General features: G+C 28.5%; 1 protein-coding gene, 1 long non-coding RNA gene and 2 other non-coding genes across 9 annotated transcripts; all 4 read left to right on the plus strand.

The window, feature by feature from the left end:
* The first annotated feature begins 756 nt into the window (after positions 1-756).
* Positions 757-5,565, plus strand: LOC110647647 (WPP domain-interacting tail-anchored protein 2). Of its 4 annotated transcripts, none has more exons than XM_021801585.2 (5): positions 757-1,064; positions 2,447-3,006; positions 3,095-4,230; positions 4,711-4,896; positions 5,103-5,565. In XM_021801585.2, the coding sequence occupies exons 2-5, from the start codon at positions 2,478-2,480 to the stop codon at positions 5,328-5,330; spliced, it is 2,079 nt and encodes a 692-aa protein (XP_021657277.1). In that variant the 5' UTR covers positions 757-1,064; positions 2,447-2,477; the 3' UTR covers positions 5,331-5,565. The 4 variants fall into 4 exon arrangements, with proteins under 4 accessions (XP_021657277.1, XP_021657279.1, XP_057995295.1 ...); XM_021801587.2 differs by having other exon boundaries at positions 758-1,064; positions 4,711-4,900; XM_058139312.1 differs by having other exon boundaries at positions 1,063-1,221; positions 4,711-4,900.
* A 230-nt stretch (positions 5,566-5,795) lies between these two features.
* LOC110647654 (uncharacterized) lies at positions 5,796-7,355 on the plus strand. 3 transcript variants are annotated; one of them, XR_002493423.2, is made up of 2 exons: positions 5,796-6,059; positions 6,914-7,355. It is a non-coding gene; the product is annotated as an uncharacterized LOC110647654 (long non-coding RNA). The 3 variants fall into 3 exon arrangements; XR_002493424.2 differs by having other exon boundaries at positions 7,073-7,355; XR_002493425.2 differs by having other exon boundaries at positions 5,796-6,049.
* Positions 6,239-6,323, plus strand: LOC131175744 (small nucleolar RNA R160). The gene has a single exon (XR_009145933.1). It is a non-coding gene; the product is annotated as a small nucleolar RNA R160 (small nucleolar RNA).
* Positions 6,632-6,697, plus strand: LOC131175745 (small nucleolar RNA R160). Its single transcript, XR_009145934.1, has one exon. It is a non-coding gene; the product is annotated as a small nucleolar RNA R160 (small nucleolar RNA).
* Positions 7,356-20,276: the final 12,921 nt, after the last annotated feature.

Below are 20,276 nucleotides of genomic sequence, written 5' to 3' on the forward strand. Positions count from 1 at the left end.
TAAATTTTGATAATTTTATTAAAACGTATAAATATTTATACATATATGACATAAATATTTATAATTAAATAATAAAAAATATTTTTTAAAAATAATTTATATATATAAAATTAAATTTTCACAAAATAAATAAAGTCTGAATTATCATTTTATATAAAATAGAAATAATAAGATATAGTTTTTGCTTTGTAAGATATCCACCTCATGCTTGAAATTTCATAAAAGGCCCACAATGGCAGGTCCAAACAAAATTGCATCTGGTAATTGAGATTTCATTTAAAAGGCCAAAAGCTGCATAAGCCCAGTGTAGATAACAAACCAATTGACTCCTGCTAAAATGCAAGGCAGGGCCTGCTCAGAGATTGGATTATTATATTATTCTAAAAATAAAGAAACTTGGATTTAAAAAAAGGACAATGATTGGATTAAAAGAGTAGAATTCCAATTCTTTTTGAGAAATACATGAATGGTTTTTCATTTTCATGTTCCACTGGTCGATTTGTGCGTTCTGTAAATTATTTATTTTTTATTTTAATAATATAATTTAATATATATTTTTATAAGTTTAAAATATATTATTAAAATTATAATTTAATAATACTAAAATAATTTTTATAGGGTGTTAAATTTTCGATTGAAATTTTAATGAGAGCTAAACAAAGACATTTAAAAAAAAAAAAAAAGGGTCAGGAACGTGACACTTTGTATGCTTATGCTGGCTTATCTTTGACAGGAGCGTTACTTCCTCAATAATTCAACCACATTTCTGCGGTTGGCTAACGTGCGCCACCCTGGGCCTTTCATTGAATTTGTCAGCACGGACGGCTGCCTGAGGGCTAACTATTGACGTTGACGGTTGACCAGCCAGTACAACCTCGGCTCATTTTAGACTTAATCAGTTAATCCTTAATGCAAAAACACAGATCACAGTAAATCAACGGTTTTATGAATGAAATGAGGGGTAGTTAAAGACAGCATCTTTCAATTGTCTGCTGGAACTGGATCATCTTTGATTTCTCTTCCTTCTTTAAAACTTGGCAATATCCATCAAGGATTTCTCTCAGGTACGTAATTTGTTTTAGTACACCCAATTCACTGATTCTCTTTCCATGTTTATACTTCTTACTTTTTCAGGGCTCTCTGCTATACACTGCAGTCTGGAGCTGAATTCTTCACCATATGTTCATTGTTTGTTTATTTATTTATTTTTTTGATATGTGGGTAAGTGGCTTATTGATGAAATGTGAATCTTTTGGACTTAGTTAGATCGAGTCTGTAGTATTTAATTTTAACTCAAGGATTCGGTTTACTTAATTGTTATGTTTTAATGAATTTTTGAGATTGCCAGAGATTCTAGCATAGCTCATCAGTTCTAGAGTTGGTTGTTCGTTTGTGGTCCTGTGGTGATAAAAGGGGAATGCATTAATGTGGCTCAAATTCATTTCAAAATACTTAGTCAATGCCTCTGGAGATCCACTCGATGAACCGAATATCAAACAATTAAGCTTTTAAATGTGATTAAATGGTAGTTGGCAACTGGAAAAATCAGGACTTGTTTATTGCAGTTTTGCAAATGTAGGAATTAAGGAGTTTTCATGATTATGTTTGAGGTGAATGTGGTTGGATTATGTGGATTGGAAATCTGAGAATCTTTTCATCATCTAGAGTTGGACTTCATAGATTGCAGATTGTGTGTGAACTCTACCAGGAACGTGAAACATAAGAGGGAGTTAAGTGAGCTTCGTGTAATTCAGATGCTGGTTTGCTGGTTGAGATTTTTTTTTTTCGTTCAAAGTCCAAAATGAAGGGGGAGGCTGAGGCAATGAGGGGGTAAAAAAGTACTGCAAAGCATTTTCAAGTTTGTTTTCCATGTAAAAATTTTTTATTCTTGTAAATGGGATTTCTATTATTGGGATGTTACTTTCATTCCTGTTTTTCATCTTTTTCGGAAGTGGGGAACAGATTTGTGTTGGTCTGAATGCCTTGCCATGACATTTCAGCCATTGGTAAATGAGTGTATAAAGAGTGTATAACATACTAGCTCAAGTTGGAATCATTAAATATTATTATTATTATTGGGGAAAGAGGGAAAGCTGCATGTGCTCATCCATTCTGCCACTGCATGGCAATGTGGTCAACCATTTTTCTGGTGGTCTGCATTGGTTCTGTGACGCTGTGCAGGAAGTCTGATGGTATTGGTTTTCTGCTGTTTAATTCTGGTGAATTGTGACTATTGCCTGCTATTTTGGATGAAGTAAAAATAATTGAATCTGCCCATAGCAATGTTTTGAATTTATTTGGATTACATGATTATGCTATCATTCGATGTTTTGATTAATCCTTCCCCTTCCTCTCTCTCCTTCTGCAGTCAGTAGCAGAATTTTAACTTATGGAAGACCTAATAAAAAGCTTATTAATTCTTAATTTTCTGCATTCCTTCCCCCAGGTTTTCAAGATTAAGGAATTGAGCAATAGGAATGGATGACTACTTTATTGACAATACATACGCTGACAATCCAGAATCTGACAAAAGACATGAAGGAAACTCATTCCAAGGGGGAGGCATGAGGGATATAGAAAATGTCATGGAAATTTTAACCAGAACAGCCTTGGACCTGGCATATTCTTCTGAGAAATTGGTATATTTGCACGTCCTTGTAATTCATCTATTGGCTTGGGATATTGATCTTGAGGTAATTGCCGCAGAAAATAGCTATATCTCAGCAACATCTGCTGAGAAGGCACTGGTGTTTGATCTTCTATCTGTTATTTTGGATTCTGAGGTTAGAGAGGTGGAGAATTTCATGGATAATATCCAAGCAGATATTGTTGATGCTCGTCATAAAATATTTTCATGCAGACACTCAACAGAACTAGTCAGAAGCATGGAAGAGAAATTGCATGATTCTGAGGAATCATTGAAGAAAACTCGAGAGAAGTTTGTAGAGGTGAAGTTGCAGTCAGTCAAGTTGCAGAGGGCCTCTACAGCTTTCAGAATTGAGAACTGTAAGTTAAATTTATTGATTTCAAAGCAGATATTTAAGAAGTCTCTACTTTATCATTATTCACATGTTGGAGACTTCCACATTGACAGGGAAAGAGGATAAGTCCATGAGGTTTTCAGCCAATGGTCAACTGTCAAATGTTGATGCAAATTCAAAAAGGCAGACAGCTGAACCAAAAAGAAATATACTAAGAATGTTGGAGAAGTCTCTTGCACGAGAACTAGATCTTGAGAAGAAATTGTCTGAACTAAGCAAGAATGAAGAACAGCTGAAATTAAAGCTACACTACACAGAACAAGTAACATTTCGCATGGAGGAAGCTGCAGAAGTGGTTTGGGGAAGGTTTTTAGAGGCAGAAAATTCTGCTGAGGTGCTCATGGGGATTGCAAAGGAATTGGTTGGTCGACTTCAGATTGTTCAATTTAATGTGAATGGTTCACTCCAACGAGAAGCTGAATTAAAATCTGAACTCCTATATTGCAGAAGACAGCTAGATGCCAAAGATACTGCATTGAGGAAGCTTGAGAGTAGCATTGCAGAACATGTAACCAAAAGCTCAGAAGTGCCCCCTTTGATGGAAAAAGTAAAGTCACTAGAGGAACAGCTGAAAAGATCTGAATTACGTCTAAAGCATTCAAATGCTTTGAATGAAGAAATTCATGAACAACTTAGTGAGATGGAAATTATAGCCGAGTCTTTGAAAGAAAACATCTTTGAAGCAGAAAGTAGGGCTGAAACTGCAGAGGCTAAAGTTACACAAATAACAGATACAAATTTGGAACTCACAGAAGAAATTAATTTTCTTAAAAGTCACAGAGATAGTAATAGCGAAAAGGTGAGCTTGCTTGAGAAGCAGGTAAGGGAATTGGAAATCCAACTACAGCATTCAAAGATATCATCTGAAGTAAGTCAGGAGCAACAAAATATGCTATATTCTGCAATATGGGATATGGAAACGTTGATTGAAGATCTAAAATCGAAAGTATCCAAAGCTGAAAGTAAGACTGAGAGTGCAGAGGAGCATTGCATGATATTATCTGAAACAAATATGGAACTTAGTAAAGAAATAAGTTTCTTAAGGTCTAGAGAGAAAGGCTTAGAGGCTTCTTTGAATCAAGTTAACAGCTCAAACGCAGCAAATGCAAAAGAAATCAATCTGAGGACCAGGCTTATCATGGATACACTAAGGGAACTAAGCAGAGAAAGGAAGCGCATCCAGAATCAGGTATTAACTCAGTTGCATATTTGCTACAAGCATTCATACTGAACCTGTAACTTTAAAGTGCTTATTCATCTTTTGCTCTCAAATTGATTGGAGGAACTTGATAGTGCATTTGGATTTCTGCTGAAACTAGAAATGTTTTATGCCTCTCTTATAATATTTTGTTCAAGTCTACAACATAGACATAGAAGGCAGCATGTAAAACCCTAAAGCTTGTACTACCAATGTGATGGCTCCTGTCATTGGTGCTACTGGCCTTAGGTAATTGATCATTAAAAGTATTCAAAACAAATTTGGACCACCGATTTTCCATGAGATATCCACTGACATTCATTGTTTGCTTAATTTCTTTTTTTCTTTTTTTGTCCCCTTTTTTCAGTTCCTTAAGGTAAAGATTATGCAAATTTATGTTGTCATCTATAGCAGACTTGTAGGACTAGAACATTCATCTCCAATTGTGCGGCCATAACATGTTTTTTGCAGCTATTTTCTTTGATGAGGGAGAACAAAATATTGGTGGAAAAATTAAGAAATGCCAAAAGCAATGCTCCTATAAATGTATGCAAAGATGGAGATGTTGATAAAAAGGTTCTCTTTTCCGAAAGCAACTTATCTAATGAAACTCTTGGAAAAGCTTCTGAGGAAGCGATGTTATCTAAAAGTTCTCAGGCAGGTACCTTTTAGGATCTTTTCTGTTCTTCTTTTATTAATTCTTTTATCCGATAATGGTGATCTCTGCTCTCTGAGTGTGTTTTAAACAGTTTCTCTTGAAAACAAAGATTTTCTAGTTATAATTTTTTTGTACTACTGCTTTTATTACTGTGGGTTTTCGCTCTAGAAGTGCATTCCATATATTCTCTGTATCAATGAATCAGGTGGATAAGGTATTTGAAGATGCAAGTCCGCATGAGATTGAAGTGGGGAGTTCTCATCCCGCACATGAAAGTTCTGACTTGGTTTCAAAGCTTCAAGTGAAGAGGACAAAGCTGGCAGGGCAAACTAACAGGTTGCTTAATTTCAAAGCAATTCTTGTTGCAGTAATTGCAGTGATGGTCATGTACTTGTTACACAAGAAGAAATATGTCCCATTTGAGAACTTCTGATGGCTGACTTTCATAGTGAAATTATGACCATAAAGACCACATTCTAGCAGCTCCCACTGTATTACATGTTGTAATAGTTTGTTGTAACTGTGTCTGTGTGTCATAGTTGAATATAATTGTTCTTTTTTCTTCCCTTTTCTTTTCTTATCAGTGCCATCCATGGCAAAATGTGAATCTTTGTAATGAGACGCTATTCATTATCAATTCTTTGAAATTTTTTTTTCCTTTTTCTAAATGTTTGGGGAATGAAAACTTGATATTGATGCTTTTTCTATCAATTACTCTTGGCTAGAGCATTAATTAAACAGAAGCGATCAGACGTGAAGATCCTTGAACCACCTTAAATTAAACGACGTCGTGTTCACAACCAAGTTCAGCGCCTCCACCCTCAGCACACGTGGCCGATTTTTATCACCTCCATGACAATTATTTAAAACCCTAATCCCGAATTGAACGAACGCACTATAAAAGCATCATAAGCCACAATGGAAAAATGATTGCGGTAAAAAAAGAATATTAAAAGTCTCCGAATTTGCAGATGAAACTCTATGCTCTATAGCATATCAGTTTCTTGAAAGCAAGAATTCTCTCAGTTTTAGGTAAGAGAATGAATGCAATAGCAAGAGATTAGTAGATATCTTTCTTTCGTTATTACAAATGCACCAACTAGCCCCTTGAATCTTCAAGTTGCAGAGTTTCAAGGAATCGACGAGATAAAGGTATTATAAGGTGCGATATTAAACAAAAATTTTGGAGGCAAATCTCTTAATTCCTGTGCTGTTTATTTGAGCTTTGTAATCTTGCGCAGAGAATATGTTTTGCCTTAAAAGAAAAAGGAACTTTATTCTTTTTCAAATGTTTTCGGAATCGGATTTGGTCTTTCTGTGTTCAAAAGTTTTGAGAGGCAAAGCGAAAATGATGATTTCTTTTGAATCTGAATTTAGGTGTGGAATCGCATCTCGTCGTATTGGTCTTCAAAGTTCTCTGATTGCTTTGCTTTGTTGATTGCATTTGCTTAGATCTGAATTTTTCAATTGGGTTTTTAAGAATTTCTAGTGTATGGTAGTTAGCTTTATGATTGTTCTAAAATGGGTGCCTTTTTTTTTTTGGTTTAAGCAAAATTAGCTGTTATATTAAAGAATAGGCTTTTGCTGTATTACAAATGGTTAGGCTTATGTGAGAGGCACTATCAATATGGTATTATGTGGTTAGGCTTATGTGAGAGGCAAGGAAAAATGATTAAATTGAGATTCTTAATGGCACTATGACTATCAACATGGTTAGGCTTATGTGAGAGGCAAAGAAAAATGATGAGATTCTTAATGGCCGAATTTCATGTGGAATATGGTCTTCAAAGTTCTCTGATTAAATTGCCTCTCGTTTCAATGTTCCCTAAAATTTGGTTTTCAAAGTTGTCATTTTGTACTGCTGTACAGTTTTCTTTTTTTTCATCAGGCCCGTCTAGTAGTTGTAAAGGAGCCTAAATTGGGTATTGTTTATCTCATAAATTTATCATGACTGTTATTTGCCTTCTGTTTTGTAATTCTCATTCAAACGAGGCTCGAAATTTGCTTTTTTGATAGATGATTTGTGGTGATTGTGCTCTTCATTGAGTATTCCCGGTGGCTACATAATGCTTAACATTTTTTGAAGTCTATCTATGAATGCGGGTAGCCTGGCCCTTTGAGTGATTTTAACAGTATTTGCTTTTGGTTTCCTTCTTTATTCTGGCTATGTTCTAGAGGGCGGCATTGGCAAGGTGGAGGTGATTCTTAAGGTTGGTTGCCGGAGGGATATTTAGAATGCTTCTTTTTATCGAAGGTTATCTTGCTAACGTAGGGATGTTGGAGTAAATGTAGGCACCAAAATTCTTAGTCTGTTATGTGTATAATTCAGGCTATACGAGCATGGTGCAATATCAATATCTTTCTTAGTCTTGTTCACTAGTCTTTTTCATGACGAATTGAGCAAGAACTTAAAAGAACAGATGTGCCTTCATATTAATGTGCATTCCATATTCTAGCATTTCTTACTTTGCATTTTCTTTTTCTCTTTTGATTTCCATCAATATATATGCCTTCAAATTTATTATTGTTTATCGTTTTGAAGTGGCAGGTATATACTCTGTAGTAAGGAGCTGGTCCTATATCTGTCCTTAATAGTTGGATATAACAGTTCTGGGGGCTTGTAGTTTCTGTATGTTAAAATGAATGTTGTTATAACGCATGCTTACTTATTGCTACAATTTTTGGCATATGGAGCTAACCAGAATTATGCTTTATGTATCCTATGCTTCTAAGCTTCTGTATTTTAATCAAATTGTGACAAAAGCCTTCACCCACATATGAGATTATGTGTGCATTTTTTTAAAATTGTGAAAAACATTTTTTTTTATTTAAATTAGAGATTTTTTATAATTTAAAAAAAAACTTTAATGATATTATATTAAAATTTATTAATTATTTAATACCTAATATATGTGGTGGACGAATAATAAAATGCCATATCATGTAATGTTTAAAGTGCTTATCGATAAATAAAAATGACTTTATATTTAAATAAAGGATGATCACCATTTAGTTTGCAATTAATTTTAAATGCTTTTTTTTTTCTTCGAAGAATCATATGCTTAAGCTTTAGTTAAATTTTTATATAGGAGCGGTATGGTTTGAGATAAACTAAACAGACAGAGAAAGCTTTATTTGGGTTTAATAAATAAGAGTTACTAATTTTTATAATTTTAAATTGACTAATTAAATTATAAATATTTATAAAAATTATAATTTTTATTTAAAGAAAATTTGAAACTAACTAAAAAATTTTTTAGATTCTATATTTAATTACAATTCAATTTATTATGAATATTTTTATAAAAATTTTGAAGAAGAAAATATATTAAATTTGATTTTAATAATTTTTGTTATTCAAATTAAAAATGAGGCGTCTAAGTTAAATTTATAATTTAATAGTTATTTTTTAAATGTGCCTTGCACATTTTTTTGTACTCATTATGTGTATTGTAATTATATTATTATGATAATATGATAATTTTTTTTATTTTTTATGATATGTATGTTTATGTGTATTTATTATTTTTAGATTAAGTTAATGAAAATGAAAATATATAAATAAAAATAAGAAATTATTTTAATAAAATTTATTATGAAAAATTTATTATTATAATATAATTTTATAATTGTAAGTGTTGTATAAATATATAAATTTAACTACTTGGTACTTAGTTGGTTCATAAATTTTTTTAATAATGAAATGTTTATCAAGACTATTTAGCTTTTAGTGTTATATAATTTTTTTATAAAATATATATAATTAGTGTGAAAAATTTAAACTTTTTTAATACCATTTAAAAATTTGTATATATAATAGTAAAATAAATTTTATTTAGTGTAATTTCATATAATATTGAATTTTTAATTATTTTTTATAGGATTTTTTAATTTTATTTAATAAAATTATGTATGGACACTCGAATCATTAAGTATTAATGTTGTTGATTTTTATTTGATATATAATATTTTATATAATTTTTTATTTTCTTATAATATATAAAAAAATTTAAAAATAAAATAGAAAATATATTAATAATAATAAATTATTTATAAATAATAAATTAATAATTAAAATTTTCTTTTCATATAAAAAAGTAATGCTAATAGAATAAAAAATACTAACGTTAATATATTATCATTTTTAATCATAATGATTATATTAAAAAATGTGTAGATAATTATTCGATTTGCAATAAAATATTTTATCAAATTAACTTATAACATATTTTTAAATTAAATTTTTTATAATTAATTTTCTAAAGAAATTGTCAAATTTCAATAAAGAAAGTTATTTAATCCAAAAAAATAAAAATTGTATTAAATGATGTAATACTTATATTCATATGAAAATTAGACTATTTACACTCAATTCAACTAAACTTTTATCCCAAAAATTTGTTGGGGTCAGCTATATGAATTTTTTTTTTCTCAACTCTAAACAATTTTTTATTAAATCATCAGAAATGTGTAATGTTTCTACGTTATGTTGTACTATTCACTTACAAGTTAGTTTAGGTCTACCTATTCTTTTCTTTCTATCCTCTAACCTATTATGTTCTACTTGTTTAACTGGAGCCTTCGTATGTCTACGCTTTACATGATCAAACCACCTCAATCTCTCTTCTCTTAACTTATACTCAATTGGCACTACTCTCACATTTTCTCTAATATTCTCATTACGGACTTTATCTAGTCTAGTATGGCCATTCATCCACCTTAACATTCTCATATCCGCAACTCTCATCTTAGACACATATGGTTCCTTCATTGCTCAATACTTACTACCATATAACATGGCCGGTCGTATAGCTGTACGATAAAATTTTCTTTTCAACTTAATGGAAATCTTACGATCACATAAACTCCCGTGACACGTCTCTACTTTAACCATTCGACTTTAATTCTATGACTAACATCATCCTCACATTCCTTATCTACTTGAAGGATTGAGCCGAGATATTTAAAGTGATTACTTTGGAGCAATACCACTCCATCAAAACTAACTCCTTCCCTATCACCAGTTAGGCCTTCACTGAACTTTCAATGCATGTATTCTGTCTTCGTTCTACTTAACTTAAAGCTCTTTGACTCTAGAGTACTTCTCCAAAGCGCTAGCTTTCTATTGACTCCTTCTCGCGTCTCATCTATTAGAACTATATCATCCGCAAATATCATGTGCTAAGGGATACTCTCTTGTATATATTTCGTTAATTCATCTAGAACTAATGTAAAAAGGTAAGGGCTCATAGCTGAACCTTGGTGTAATCTAACTACAATAGGAAAATCTCTTATGTCCCTTCCTATTGTGTGTAGTAGTTGCTCCTTCATACACATCTTTCAACACTTGTATTTACCTAATAGATACCCTTTTTTGTTCTAACACTCTTCATAAGACATTTCTTTGACACTATTATAAGCCTTCTCCAAATCGATAAAAACCATATGTAGATCTTTCTTCCCATCTCTATATTTCTCCATCAAGCTTTTAATGAGAAAGATCGCTTCTATAGTTGAATGACTGGGCTTGAAGCCAAATTGATTAGGAGAGATTGAAGTGTCATGACGTAGTTGATGTTCCACAACTCTCTCCCACAACTTCATAGTATGGCTCATGAGTTTAATTCTCCTATAGTTTGAGCTACTCTGGATGTCTCCATTATTTTTAAAAATAGATATTAAAATACTCCTTCTCCATTCATCGAGTATTTTCTTTGAGTTTAGAATCTTATTAAATAATTTAGTTAATCATCCCACTCTCACATCTCCCAAACACTTTCACGCTTCAATTGGTATTCCATCAGGTCCACAGGCTTTACCCACTTTTATTCTCTTAAGTTCTTCATTTACTTCTACATCTTTCAACACTTGTATGTACCTAATAGATACCCTCTTTTGTTCTAACACTCTCCATAAGACATCTCTTTGACACTATCATAAGCCTTCTCCAAATCGATAAAAACCATATGTAGATCTTTCTTCCCATCTCTATATTTCTCCATCAAGCTTCTAATGAGAAAGATCGCTTCTATAGTTGAATGACCGGGCTTGAAGCCAAATTGATTAGGAGAGATTGAAGTGTCATGACGTAGTTGATGTTCCACAACTCTCTCCCACAACTTCATAGTATGGCTCATGAGTTTAATTCTCCTATAGTTTGAGCTACTCTGGATGTCTCCATTATTTTTAAAAATAGATATTAAAATACTCCTTCTCCATTCATCGAGTATTTTCTTTGAGTTTAGAATCTTATTAAATAATTTAGTTAACCATCCCACTCTCACATCTCCCAAACACTTTCACGCTTCAATTGGTATTCCATCAGGTCCACAGGCTTTACCCACTTTTATTCTCTTAAGTTCTTCATTTACTTCTGAAGTTCTAATCATTCTAGTGTAATTCACATTCTTTTCTATTGCTCTATAGTCTATATTCATGCTATTACCACTTTGACTATTATTAAGGAGATCATCAAAATAATTTCTCCATCTTTTTTTAATGTCTTCATCTTTCACCAACACTTTTCCTTCTTTATCCTTAATGCACCTAACTTGATTGAGATATTGACATTTCTTTTCTCTCCTCCTTGCTAATCTATAAATATCTTTCTCCCCTTCTTTAGTTATAAGTTTCTCATATAACTTTTCAATGACCTGTGCTCTTGCTTGACTAACCGTCTTTTTTGCCTCTTTATTTGCTATCTTGTGTTATTCATAAGTCTTAATATTATTATAATTAGGTAATTTCTTATACCATTTCCTCTTTCTCTTCACTGCCTTTTGTACTTCCTGATTCCACCACCATCTCTCTTTTGAGGGTGGTCCATGTCCTCTAGACTCTCCAAGTACTTTTCTAGCTACTTATCTAATCTTTGATGCCATCTGTATCCACATACCATTGGCCTTCACATTCAGCTTTCAAGCTTCAGACTCGAGAAGCTCATTTTTGAACTTCACTTGCTTTACTCTTTTGAACTCCCACCACTTTGTTCGAGCTATAATATTTCTTCTAGCCTTACTTAAATTGTTCCTAAATTTGATATCCAAGATCACTAACCGATGTTGACTTGTTAAAGTCTCTCCTAGAATAACCTTGGAATCCTTGCACAAAGCTCTATTTGTCTTCCTGATTAAGAGGAAGTCAATTTGGCTTCTATATTATCCACTTTTGAAAGTCACTAAATGCAACTCCCTTTTTATAAAGTAGGTATTTGCTAGTATTAGGTCGTATGCCATAGTAAAATCCAGGATGCTTTTCCCCTCTTCATTTCGGCTACCAAAACCAAAATCTCCATTAACATTCTCATAACCTTGCCTATCACTTCCTACATGTCCATTCAAATCTCCATCGATGAGAACATTCTCTTCATTCGGTATGTTTTGCATTAGATCATCTATATCTTCCCAAAACTTTTGTTTACTCTCACTATCTAGTTTTATTTGTGGGGCATAAGCACTAACTATATTTATTATTTTTTCTTCTATTATTAGCTTTACTAGTATAATTTTATCTCCTAATCTTTTCACAACTATTACGGCATCTTTCAACGTTCTGTCTATGATTATGCCCACTCCATTCTTGTTCATCTCCTTTTCAGTAAACCATAGTTTCTATCCTGAATTACCCTCTTTCTTGCTTTTCTCTCCTACCCATTTAGTCTCCTGAATGTAAGTAATATTCACCCTTCTCCTTTCCAAGGTATTCACAAGCTCTATTAATTTTTCTGTAAGTGATACAACATTCCAAGTACCTACCCTGATTCTCCTCCTATCCTATTCCTTCCTAATTGATATCCTTCTATGATATCTTATATTGTTCCCTATGCCTATCTTGTGTCCTGTTCCACTATCTATTCTATTATTTGTTCTATAGACTAACTTCTTTACCCACATTTGTCCATGATATGGGAACCTTTATTTATTTAACACCACACCCGAGCGCTAGCATGGCTCGTCGCTTTCGGTGAATACCCTATGCCCTTGCATATATCTCACTGCACCCGAGCTCCGATGTAGCGCGTCGTAAGTAGAGGATGCCCCAATGTTTATATCGTAAGAATCCATATCATGATGTGTGACAAAATTTTTACGTTGGTTGTCACCTACCGCAACCCTCCTCCTTTATCCGAACTTGGGACCGGCTAAGCATAAACTACTTAGGTGGAGTTAAAATTAGACTATTTATAAATCAAAATATTAATTTAAGTTTATATTTAAATATAAATTTATCTAATTGAAATAACGATTCTATATTCAAAATATGATTTTTAATTCTTTGTGTATGTATTCATTATTTGACATACTAAAATAAGATTAGAGTATTAAAAAATTAAAGAATCATTATATTTTTTTTATGTACACATATTATTATTTTTTAAACTTTTAATAATGTACCATTTTAAAATTAAAAAAAAAGAAATCAGTATTATAAATTTCAATTATTCTATTAATTATATGAATTTTATAATTAAATTTAAGTCTAACACATTATGTTAATTATTAATTTTTAAATAATATATTTATCTATTTAATTTTTTTTCTCATACATATAATTTATTTTATATGTTTTATATGTAATTATATATTATTTAAAATTTTATATTCATATAATTTTATTATATATTACATACTAATTAAATATTTTTTTTATAAATTAACAAATATGAATTTTTTTATAATATTTTTTTCGTTGTTATATATATATATATATAGCTTATCAACAAATGTAGTAGTATTTATAAATTCAATTTTAATTAGAACTAATTTATATATTAATACAATAATTAAAATAAACTATATTAATATATCTATTTATAAGATTTTCAAAATAAACTTATAAGAAATTAAATTAAAAGAAAACTTAAAAAATATTAATAAAAGTATTCATCTATTTGGCTAGCAAAAATTAATTTATTTTTTTTTATTTTTATAAATTCAAATATAATTATATTAAAATATTTTTGCATGAATAATTATAAGGTAGAGATAGAAATATATATTAAAATTCATTAAAACGATGATTTATATAAATAAAATACATTTCTATTTTTGTAAATAATATAAATCATTATCACTAGAAGCAACATTAAAAATAACTACGAAAATTACCGATCACAGAATTTTGTTGGTAATTTATCGATGATTTACCGACACTTTACCGACAAAAAAGAGAAATAAAATTTAAACTAATTTTTAACAATGAAATTACCAACTAATTACCGACAATGTAATTTCGTGCGTAAAAGTGGTACCTAACATTGGCGGAAAAATTAGCGACCAAATAAAAAAAAAAAAGGACCAAATCTTTCGTCGGTAATTACCAACGAAACGGTTTTCGTAGGTAATATTAAGAAGAAAATAGAAAATAAAATTTTAAAAAAAATACCTACGAATTTTTTTCGTCGGTAATTACCAACGAAATGTTTTTCGTAGGTAATATTAAGGAGAAAATAGAGAGGAAAAATTCTAAAAAGCTCAAAAAATTTTAGCTACAAATTTTTTTGGTCGGTAATTACCAACGAAACTCTTTTCGTAAGTAATATTAAGGAGAAAATAGAAAATAAACTTTTCTAAAAAAGTACCTATGAAAAATTTTTCGTCGGTAATTATCAACGAAAAGCTTTTTGTAGATAATATCAAGAAAAAATAGAGAAAAAAATTCTAAAAAGTTAAAAAAATTTTACCTATGAATTTTTTTGTTGGTAATTATCAACGAAATGCTTTTCGTAGGTAATATTAAGGAGAAAATAGAGAGGAAAAATTCTAAAAAACTCAAAAAATTATAGTTACGAATTTTTTTCATCAGTAATTACCAATGAAATACTTTTTGTAGGTAATATTAAGGAAAAAATAGAAAATAATTTTTTTTTTTTAAATACCAATGGAAAATTTTTCATTGATAATTATCAACGAAAAGCTTTTCTTAGGTAATATTAAAAAAAATAGAAAAGAAAAATTCTAAAAAACTAAAGAAATTTTACTTACGAAAACTTTTTCTTCAGTAATTACCAACGAAATGTTTTTTGTAGGTAATATTAAGAGGAAAATAGAGAAGAAAAATTATAAAAAGCTCAAAAAATTTAGCTATAAATTTTTTTCGTCAGTAATTATCAATAAAACGTTTTTTGTAAGTAATATTAAGGAGAAAATATAAACTAAAATTTTTAAAAAATACCTATGAAAAATTTTTCATCGGTTATTACCAATAAAATATATTCAGTCTGTAATTCATTGATAAATCACAAAAAATGTCAAATTCCCAAATCGTTTGTAAATAGATTGTCTATAAAAGGAAAACCACTTCCCAACACAAAACAATTGTGGCATAGTCACATATGTGGGGCCTACTTTTGGCCCACTAGTATTTTTTTTTGAAGTCAATTAAATCTTAAAAATTATAAATTAATTTTGCAATTAAATTAAAATAATTAATATTTAATTTGAAAATTTAAAAAATTAAAAATTAAAAATTAATTTTAAAAATTAATTTGAAAATTTAAAATTAAACTAAATTAAATTTAAATTATACTAAATTTTGAATTAAATTAAAATTAAATTTTAAATTAAAATTAAATTAAATTTAAAAGTTAATTTAAATTAAAAATTAAATTAAAAAGTAAAGACTAAATTAAAAAATATTAAATAAAAATTAGCTATGAAATTTTATTTTCGCCGATAATTACCAATAAAAAATTTTATCAGTAAATAGTCAATAATTTATAAGAGTAAAATCTCCTACGAAATTACCTACAAAAAAATTTAAATTTACCTACAAAATAATTTGTTGGTAAATTTAGAGATAATATTTTTTTCATCGGTAAAAATTACCTCTGCTAATATTTATGAATGACAAAATTTCGTCAATAATTTATCGATAATCACCTATTACCAATAAAATTTAAGTATATTTAGTTGATAACTGTCGTAGCTATTTTTTTAATTTTTTGTAATGAATGGTATCTTTATAAAATTTTATTTTAAATTATATTATAATAACAATTCTTTTAAGTAGAATTTAAATATAAATAGGATTAAGCATTTTAGATTTATATAAACTATAAAATTATATAAACAATTAAATTTTAAGTTCTAAAACTTTTAAATTTATATTAATTATAAAATTAAATAATAAAAAATATAATTATAAATATTATAAATAATGAAGGATAATTTAGGTAAAACTAATATTCTCTCTCCCTTCACACATTTATATATTATATAGAATAGATGATTCAAACTACCTAATAGAAAGTAATTTTTTTTTAATTTTTTTACATTTTATTTATCGTAATAATTAAATAATGACTATATTTTGATGTTATTTTTTAAGAAAAGTAAAAAAATTAATTTTTATCTTTACATACTTCATAATTCCCATTTATGTATTCATATAATTTTTCTCAGTGTAATTAAATTATTTATGTGCAATAATTTTTATATTTAATAAAACATATATACTTTTAATATATATAGTAATTTTTTATTATAAAATTTTACCTTCTCCTTTTTCTTAAAATTAATGTTTTGCTGATTGAAATCCAAACTCTCCTTTCCTTTCATTAGGAGATATAAATGGAAACATGCAAATATAATTATAAAAATTTTAATAATTAAATAATCGGGCCAATGATTGAGTTCCATTTGGAGGCAATTGTATAGTGAATAAAACCAAATATGATATATCCACATGTATTAAATATTAACTTGCTTTTAAAGGTAACAATATCTCAATATAAAATATCTACTTGGCGAAACTGCCTGATTGTTCTATTTTGTCAAATAAATCAAACTTTGCGATAAGTTACTATAAAATCTAAAATTAAAAATTATTATTTTTTTAAATCATTTACTATCATATTAATATAAGGTAAGAAAAATTAATCTATTATTCTATATCAAAATATCACATTCCTAAATTAAAATATTCTTCCTAAAATAAAACCTTATAACTCCATATATATACACATCAACATCAACATTTCCATCAACACATGACCCAGCAATTTGGATTGGCATATCAAAATGTCTGCACTCAAGTTGGCTTTCCTTCTCATTTTCCTGCTGATTGGATCGTGTTAGTCTCTCTATCTATCTATTTATCTTTATTTTACATTATTATTTCATTTTTCTTTTTTTTTAGTATCTATATGTTTATCTGTAATGATGTGCAACTTGTTTTGTATATATAGATGATTTGCAGCTGCATGTTGTTGAAGCTCAAGTGGAAAGAGGCCCTGTAGTTAGTTTCAGATGCAATGGAACTCAAGAATGTGTCCGCCCCAGATGCTTGTGTGAAAGTTGTGCTTGTCAAAATCACGTTTGTACCTGTGTTGAAGCTCCATCCTTTATAAGAGGAAAATAAGGTCGCCTGAATTACTAGTGAGTTGTTAATACGTTGGAGCTTATTAAATAAATAAAATGTATGAAGCTCTCCATCCATTTTTTATGATAATAAAATAAACTCATTAAGTATTTATTGGCTTCATTACTTATCTTGTTTCTAATTTGTTTGAATTAGTCTCAAATTTGATGTGGTAGAGCTAATTTTTTCGTTATTAATTAAGTGTCTGTTTAACATTGCGTTTGGAGGATTGAAATTATTTTTCTCAATAAAAATATCATTTTAGGTGCTATTGAAAAAAGTAATTTAAAAAAAATTATTTTATTATTTTAGTATTATTATGATTAAAATTTATCAAATTTAATTTTAAATTAGTTTTTAATACCCTCTAATTAATATATTTTAAAAAATGATTTTCTCAATATATAGTAATTTTAACGGTAATGTCAAACAGGCCTATATATATATATATATATATATATATATATATATTCTTGTAATTAAAATTTGCAAGCATTGGATATTTGGATCCTGTAAAAACAGTAGAAAGTTAGAGACAGGTTTGAAAAGTTTCCTTCTGATGAAATCTTCGATCATCAAGTTAGCAATTGACGCCAAGAAAATTTCATAAAAAAATAAGAGAGAAATTTGATAGAGATGTAAAAAGAGAGGGTAGAAAATAGAAGTTGAACCAAGTAGAAGAGGAAGATGATGATGGATAACACTTAAAAAAAATAAAAAAAAATGACCGAATTGGTTGTTAATTCATTAAAATTGATTGCTAATTTATTTTACAATTAATTTAGTAACCAATAATTCGATTGCAACAATTGATAACTGATTTAATTCTTAAATTAATCAAATTTAAAAAATATAAATTTTGACAAAAAAATTACTAATAACAATTAATTTAGCAATCATAATCTATTACTAATAACAATCAATATTTGTAATCCGCTGCAAATATTCGGTGTCTTTAGTTTTGTAATTTAACAATATGATAAATTAATTACAAATAATAACCAATTTGGCAATCAACTTTTCATTGTTAATTAAAAAATTACAAAAAAATTAAATTTACAAATAACAAATAAAAATTCACATAAATAAATTCTACTAAAATTACTAAAATAATAAATTATTAATTAAAAATTAATATTAAAAAATTAATACAAAAATATTATTAAAAACAAATTATTAATAATAATTAATAACTATAATACTAGCAAAAACTTAATATAAAAATACATTTATGAAATAAATTACTTAAAAATTTTGCCATGTATATATTATAAAAAAATTAATTATTACTAAAAATTGTTACTATAAATAAATTACTAATGAAAAATTCATTTGTATAAAAATTTCTATTTTATAACCAACAAAAAATTTAAATAAAAAATAAAAAGAAAATGATGATTAAGAAGAAGAAAAATGATGAATAAGAAAATAAATGAAAAAGAAAAAGAAAAAAATATGAGAAATAAAAAGATGATTAAGAAGAAAATAGATGGGAAAGAAAAAATAAAGAAGAAGAAAATAAATGAGAAAGAAAAAATGATGGAGAAGAAAATATATGAGAAACAAAATTGATTAATAGAAAATAAATTATCTATTAAAAAAAAGATGACGAAGAAAATAAGAGAAAAGAGAAAAAATAGAGAAATGAGAAAAAGAAAAAAGAAGATGAAAGAAATATGAAAAAAAAAAATCTAGGTTGGTTGCTAAATTTTTTAAAAAATTGATAGAATTTTTCATCAATTCTTTGCAATCAATTTACAAATCGATTGCTAATAACAACAGTTTCATAAATCGATTGCAAACTTAAAAAAAAAAAGGTTTTTGAAAAATTTGGTGGTATTTTTCCTCCTTAAAATTTGCAATCGATTTAAAAATTAGTTGTTAATAACAATCAAATTCATTTAGTAATTGTAAAAATCAATTGCCAACAGCAACCGATTCGTATATAGTTGCAAATTAATAAAAAAAGTTTTTTGAAAAAATTGACGGTATTTTTTCTTTTTAAATTTAACAACCAATTTGCAAATTGATTACAAAAATCAGTTACTAATAGAAAACGATTTTAATCGGTTGTTAAATTGAAATGGCTTTTCAAAAAGCATCTAATTTTAGCAACTGATTTATGAATTAATTACTAAATTTAACAATCAATTCACAATTAGTTGTCAAATTGCAGAGCTAATTAATAAAGATTCTACAATTTAGTAGTCAATTGCCAATAACAATCAATTTTAGTAATTGATTTATGAATGATTGTTAATTGTATATTTAAGATTTTTATATTATTGATTTACAACTGATTATATTTTGATTGCTAATAATAACTAATTTAATTTGCTTTATAATATTTTATTTAAAAAAAAAACCACAATTTGGTTGCAAGAATCAATTGCAAACCTGCTTATTTTTTATATTGTAAAAAAATCCCAAAAGAAGAGAGATCCCCACGTCGATGTATATTTCATATATCTATACCTATAACATATTGTGATCACGAGGATGGGTGTCCCTTCTTTTTCCGAGGCAGTAGTGCATTTTTTTACACATGTTTTATTTACCTGTATATATTCAATCAATGTATAAAATGCCACGATATATAAAATCATAATAAATTCTATCTAAAATTATAGTGGAATTTATCTAAAAATATAATTTATTAAATTTTTATTAATTGAATGTATATACACCTGATGTGTATAAAAATTTTCCTATATTTGTTTGGTGAGTTAACAATTAGTTATATTTGAAACAAAAACAACTGTCACAACCCAACCTGTGGACCGGATTGGTACTAGGACTTGGGCCAGCCTAAAGCCCCCGAGGCCCGTAGTAAGCCTAACTGTTTCTCAACCCAATCCTAAGGCCCATTTGGACCCAATTTCAAGAATTCAACCAGACAGAGTCCGGCCATAAAATGGACAATTCAATGATGAATTTTTGACTTGCTCGACCTGTAAACACAATACAAAATAAATTGAGGAGCTCAGCTCACTCTCTACATGCTCATAATATCAAAAGT

Source organism: Hevea brasiliensis, chromosome 17 (assembly GCF_030052815.1).
Source record: "Hevea brasiliensis isolate MT/VB/25A 57/8 chromosome 17, ASM3005281v1, whole genome shotgun sequence".
NCBI lineage: Eukaryota > Viridiplantae > Streptophyta > Magnoliopsida > Malpighiales > Euphorbiaceae > Hevea > Hevea brasiliensis.

Excerpts from the sequence above, each read along its gene's own strand:
- LOC110647647 (XM_021801585.2), top strand. The coding sequence starts at position 2,478 with ATGGATGACTACTTTATTGACAATACATACGCTGACAATCCAGAATCT. Across the intron at positions 4,231-4,710 it reads GGAAGCGCATCCAGAATCAG|CTATTTTCTTTGATGAGGGA; the intron begins GTATTAACTCAG and ends TGTTTTTTGCAG. Across the intron at positions 4,897-5,102 it reads TGTTATCTAAAAGTTCTCAG|GTGGATAAGGTATTTGAAGA; the intron begins GCAGGTACCTTT and ends TCAATGAATCAG.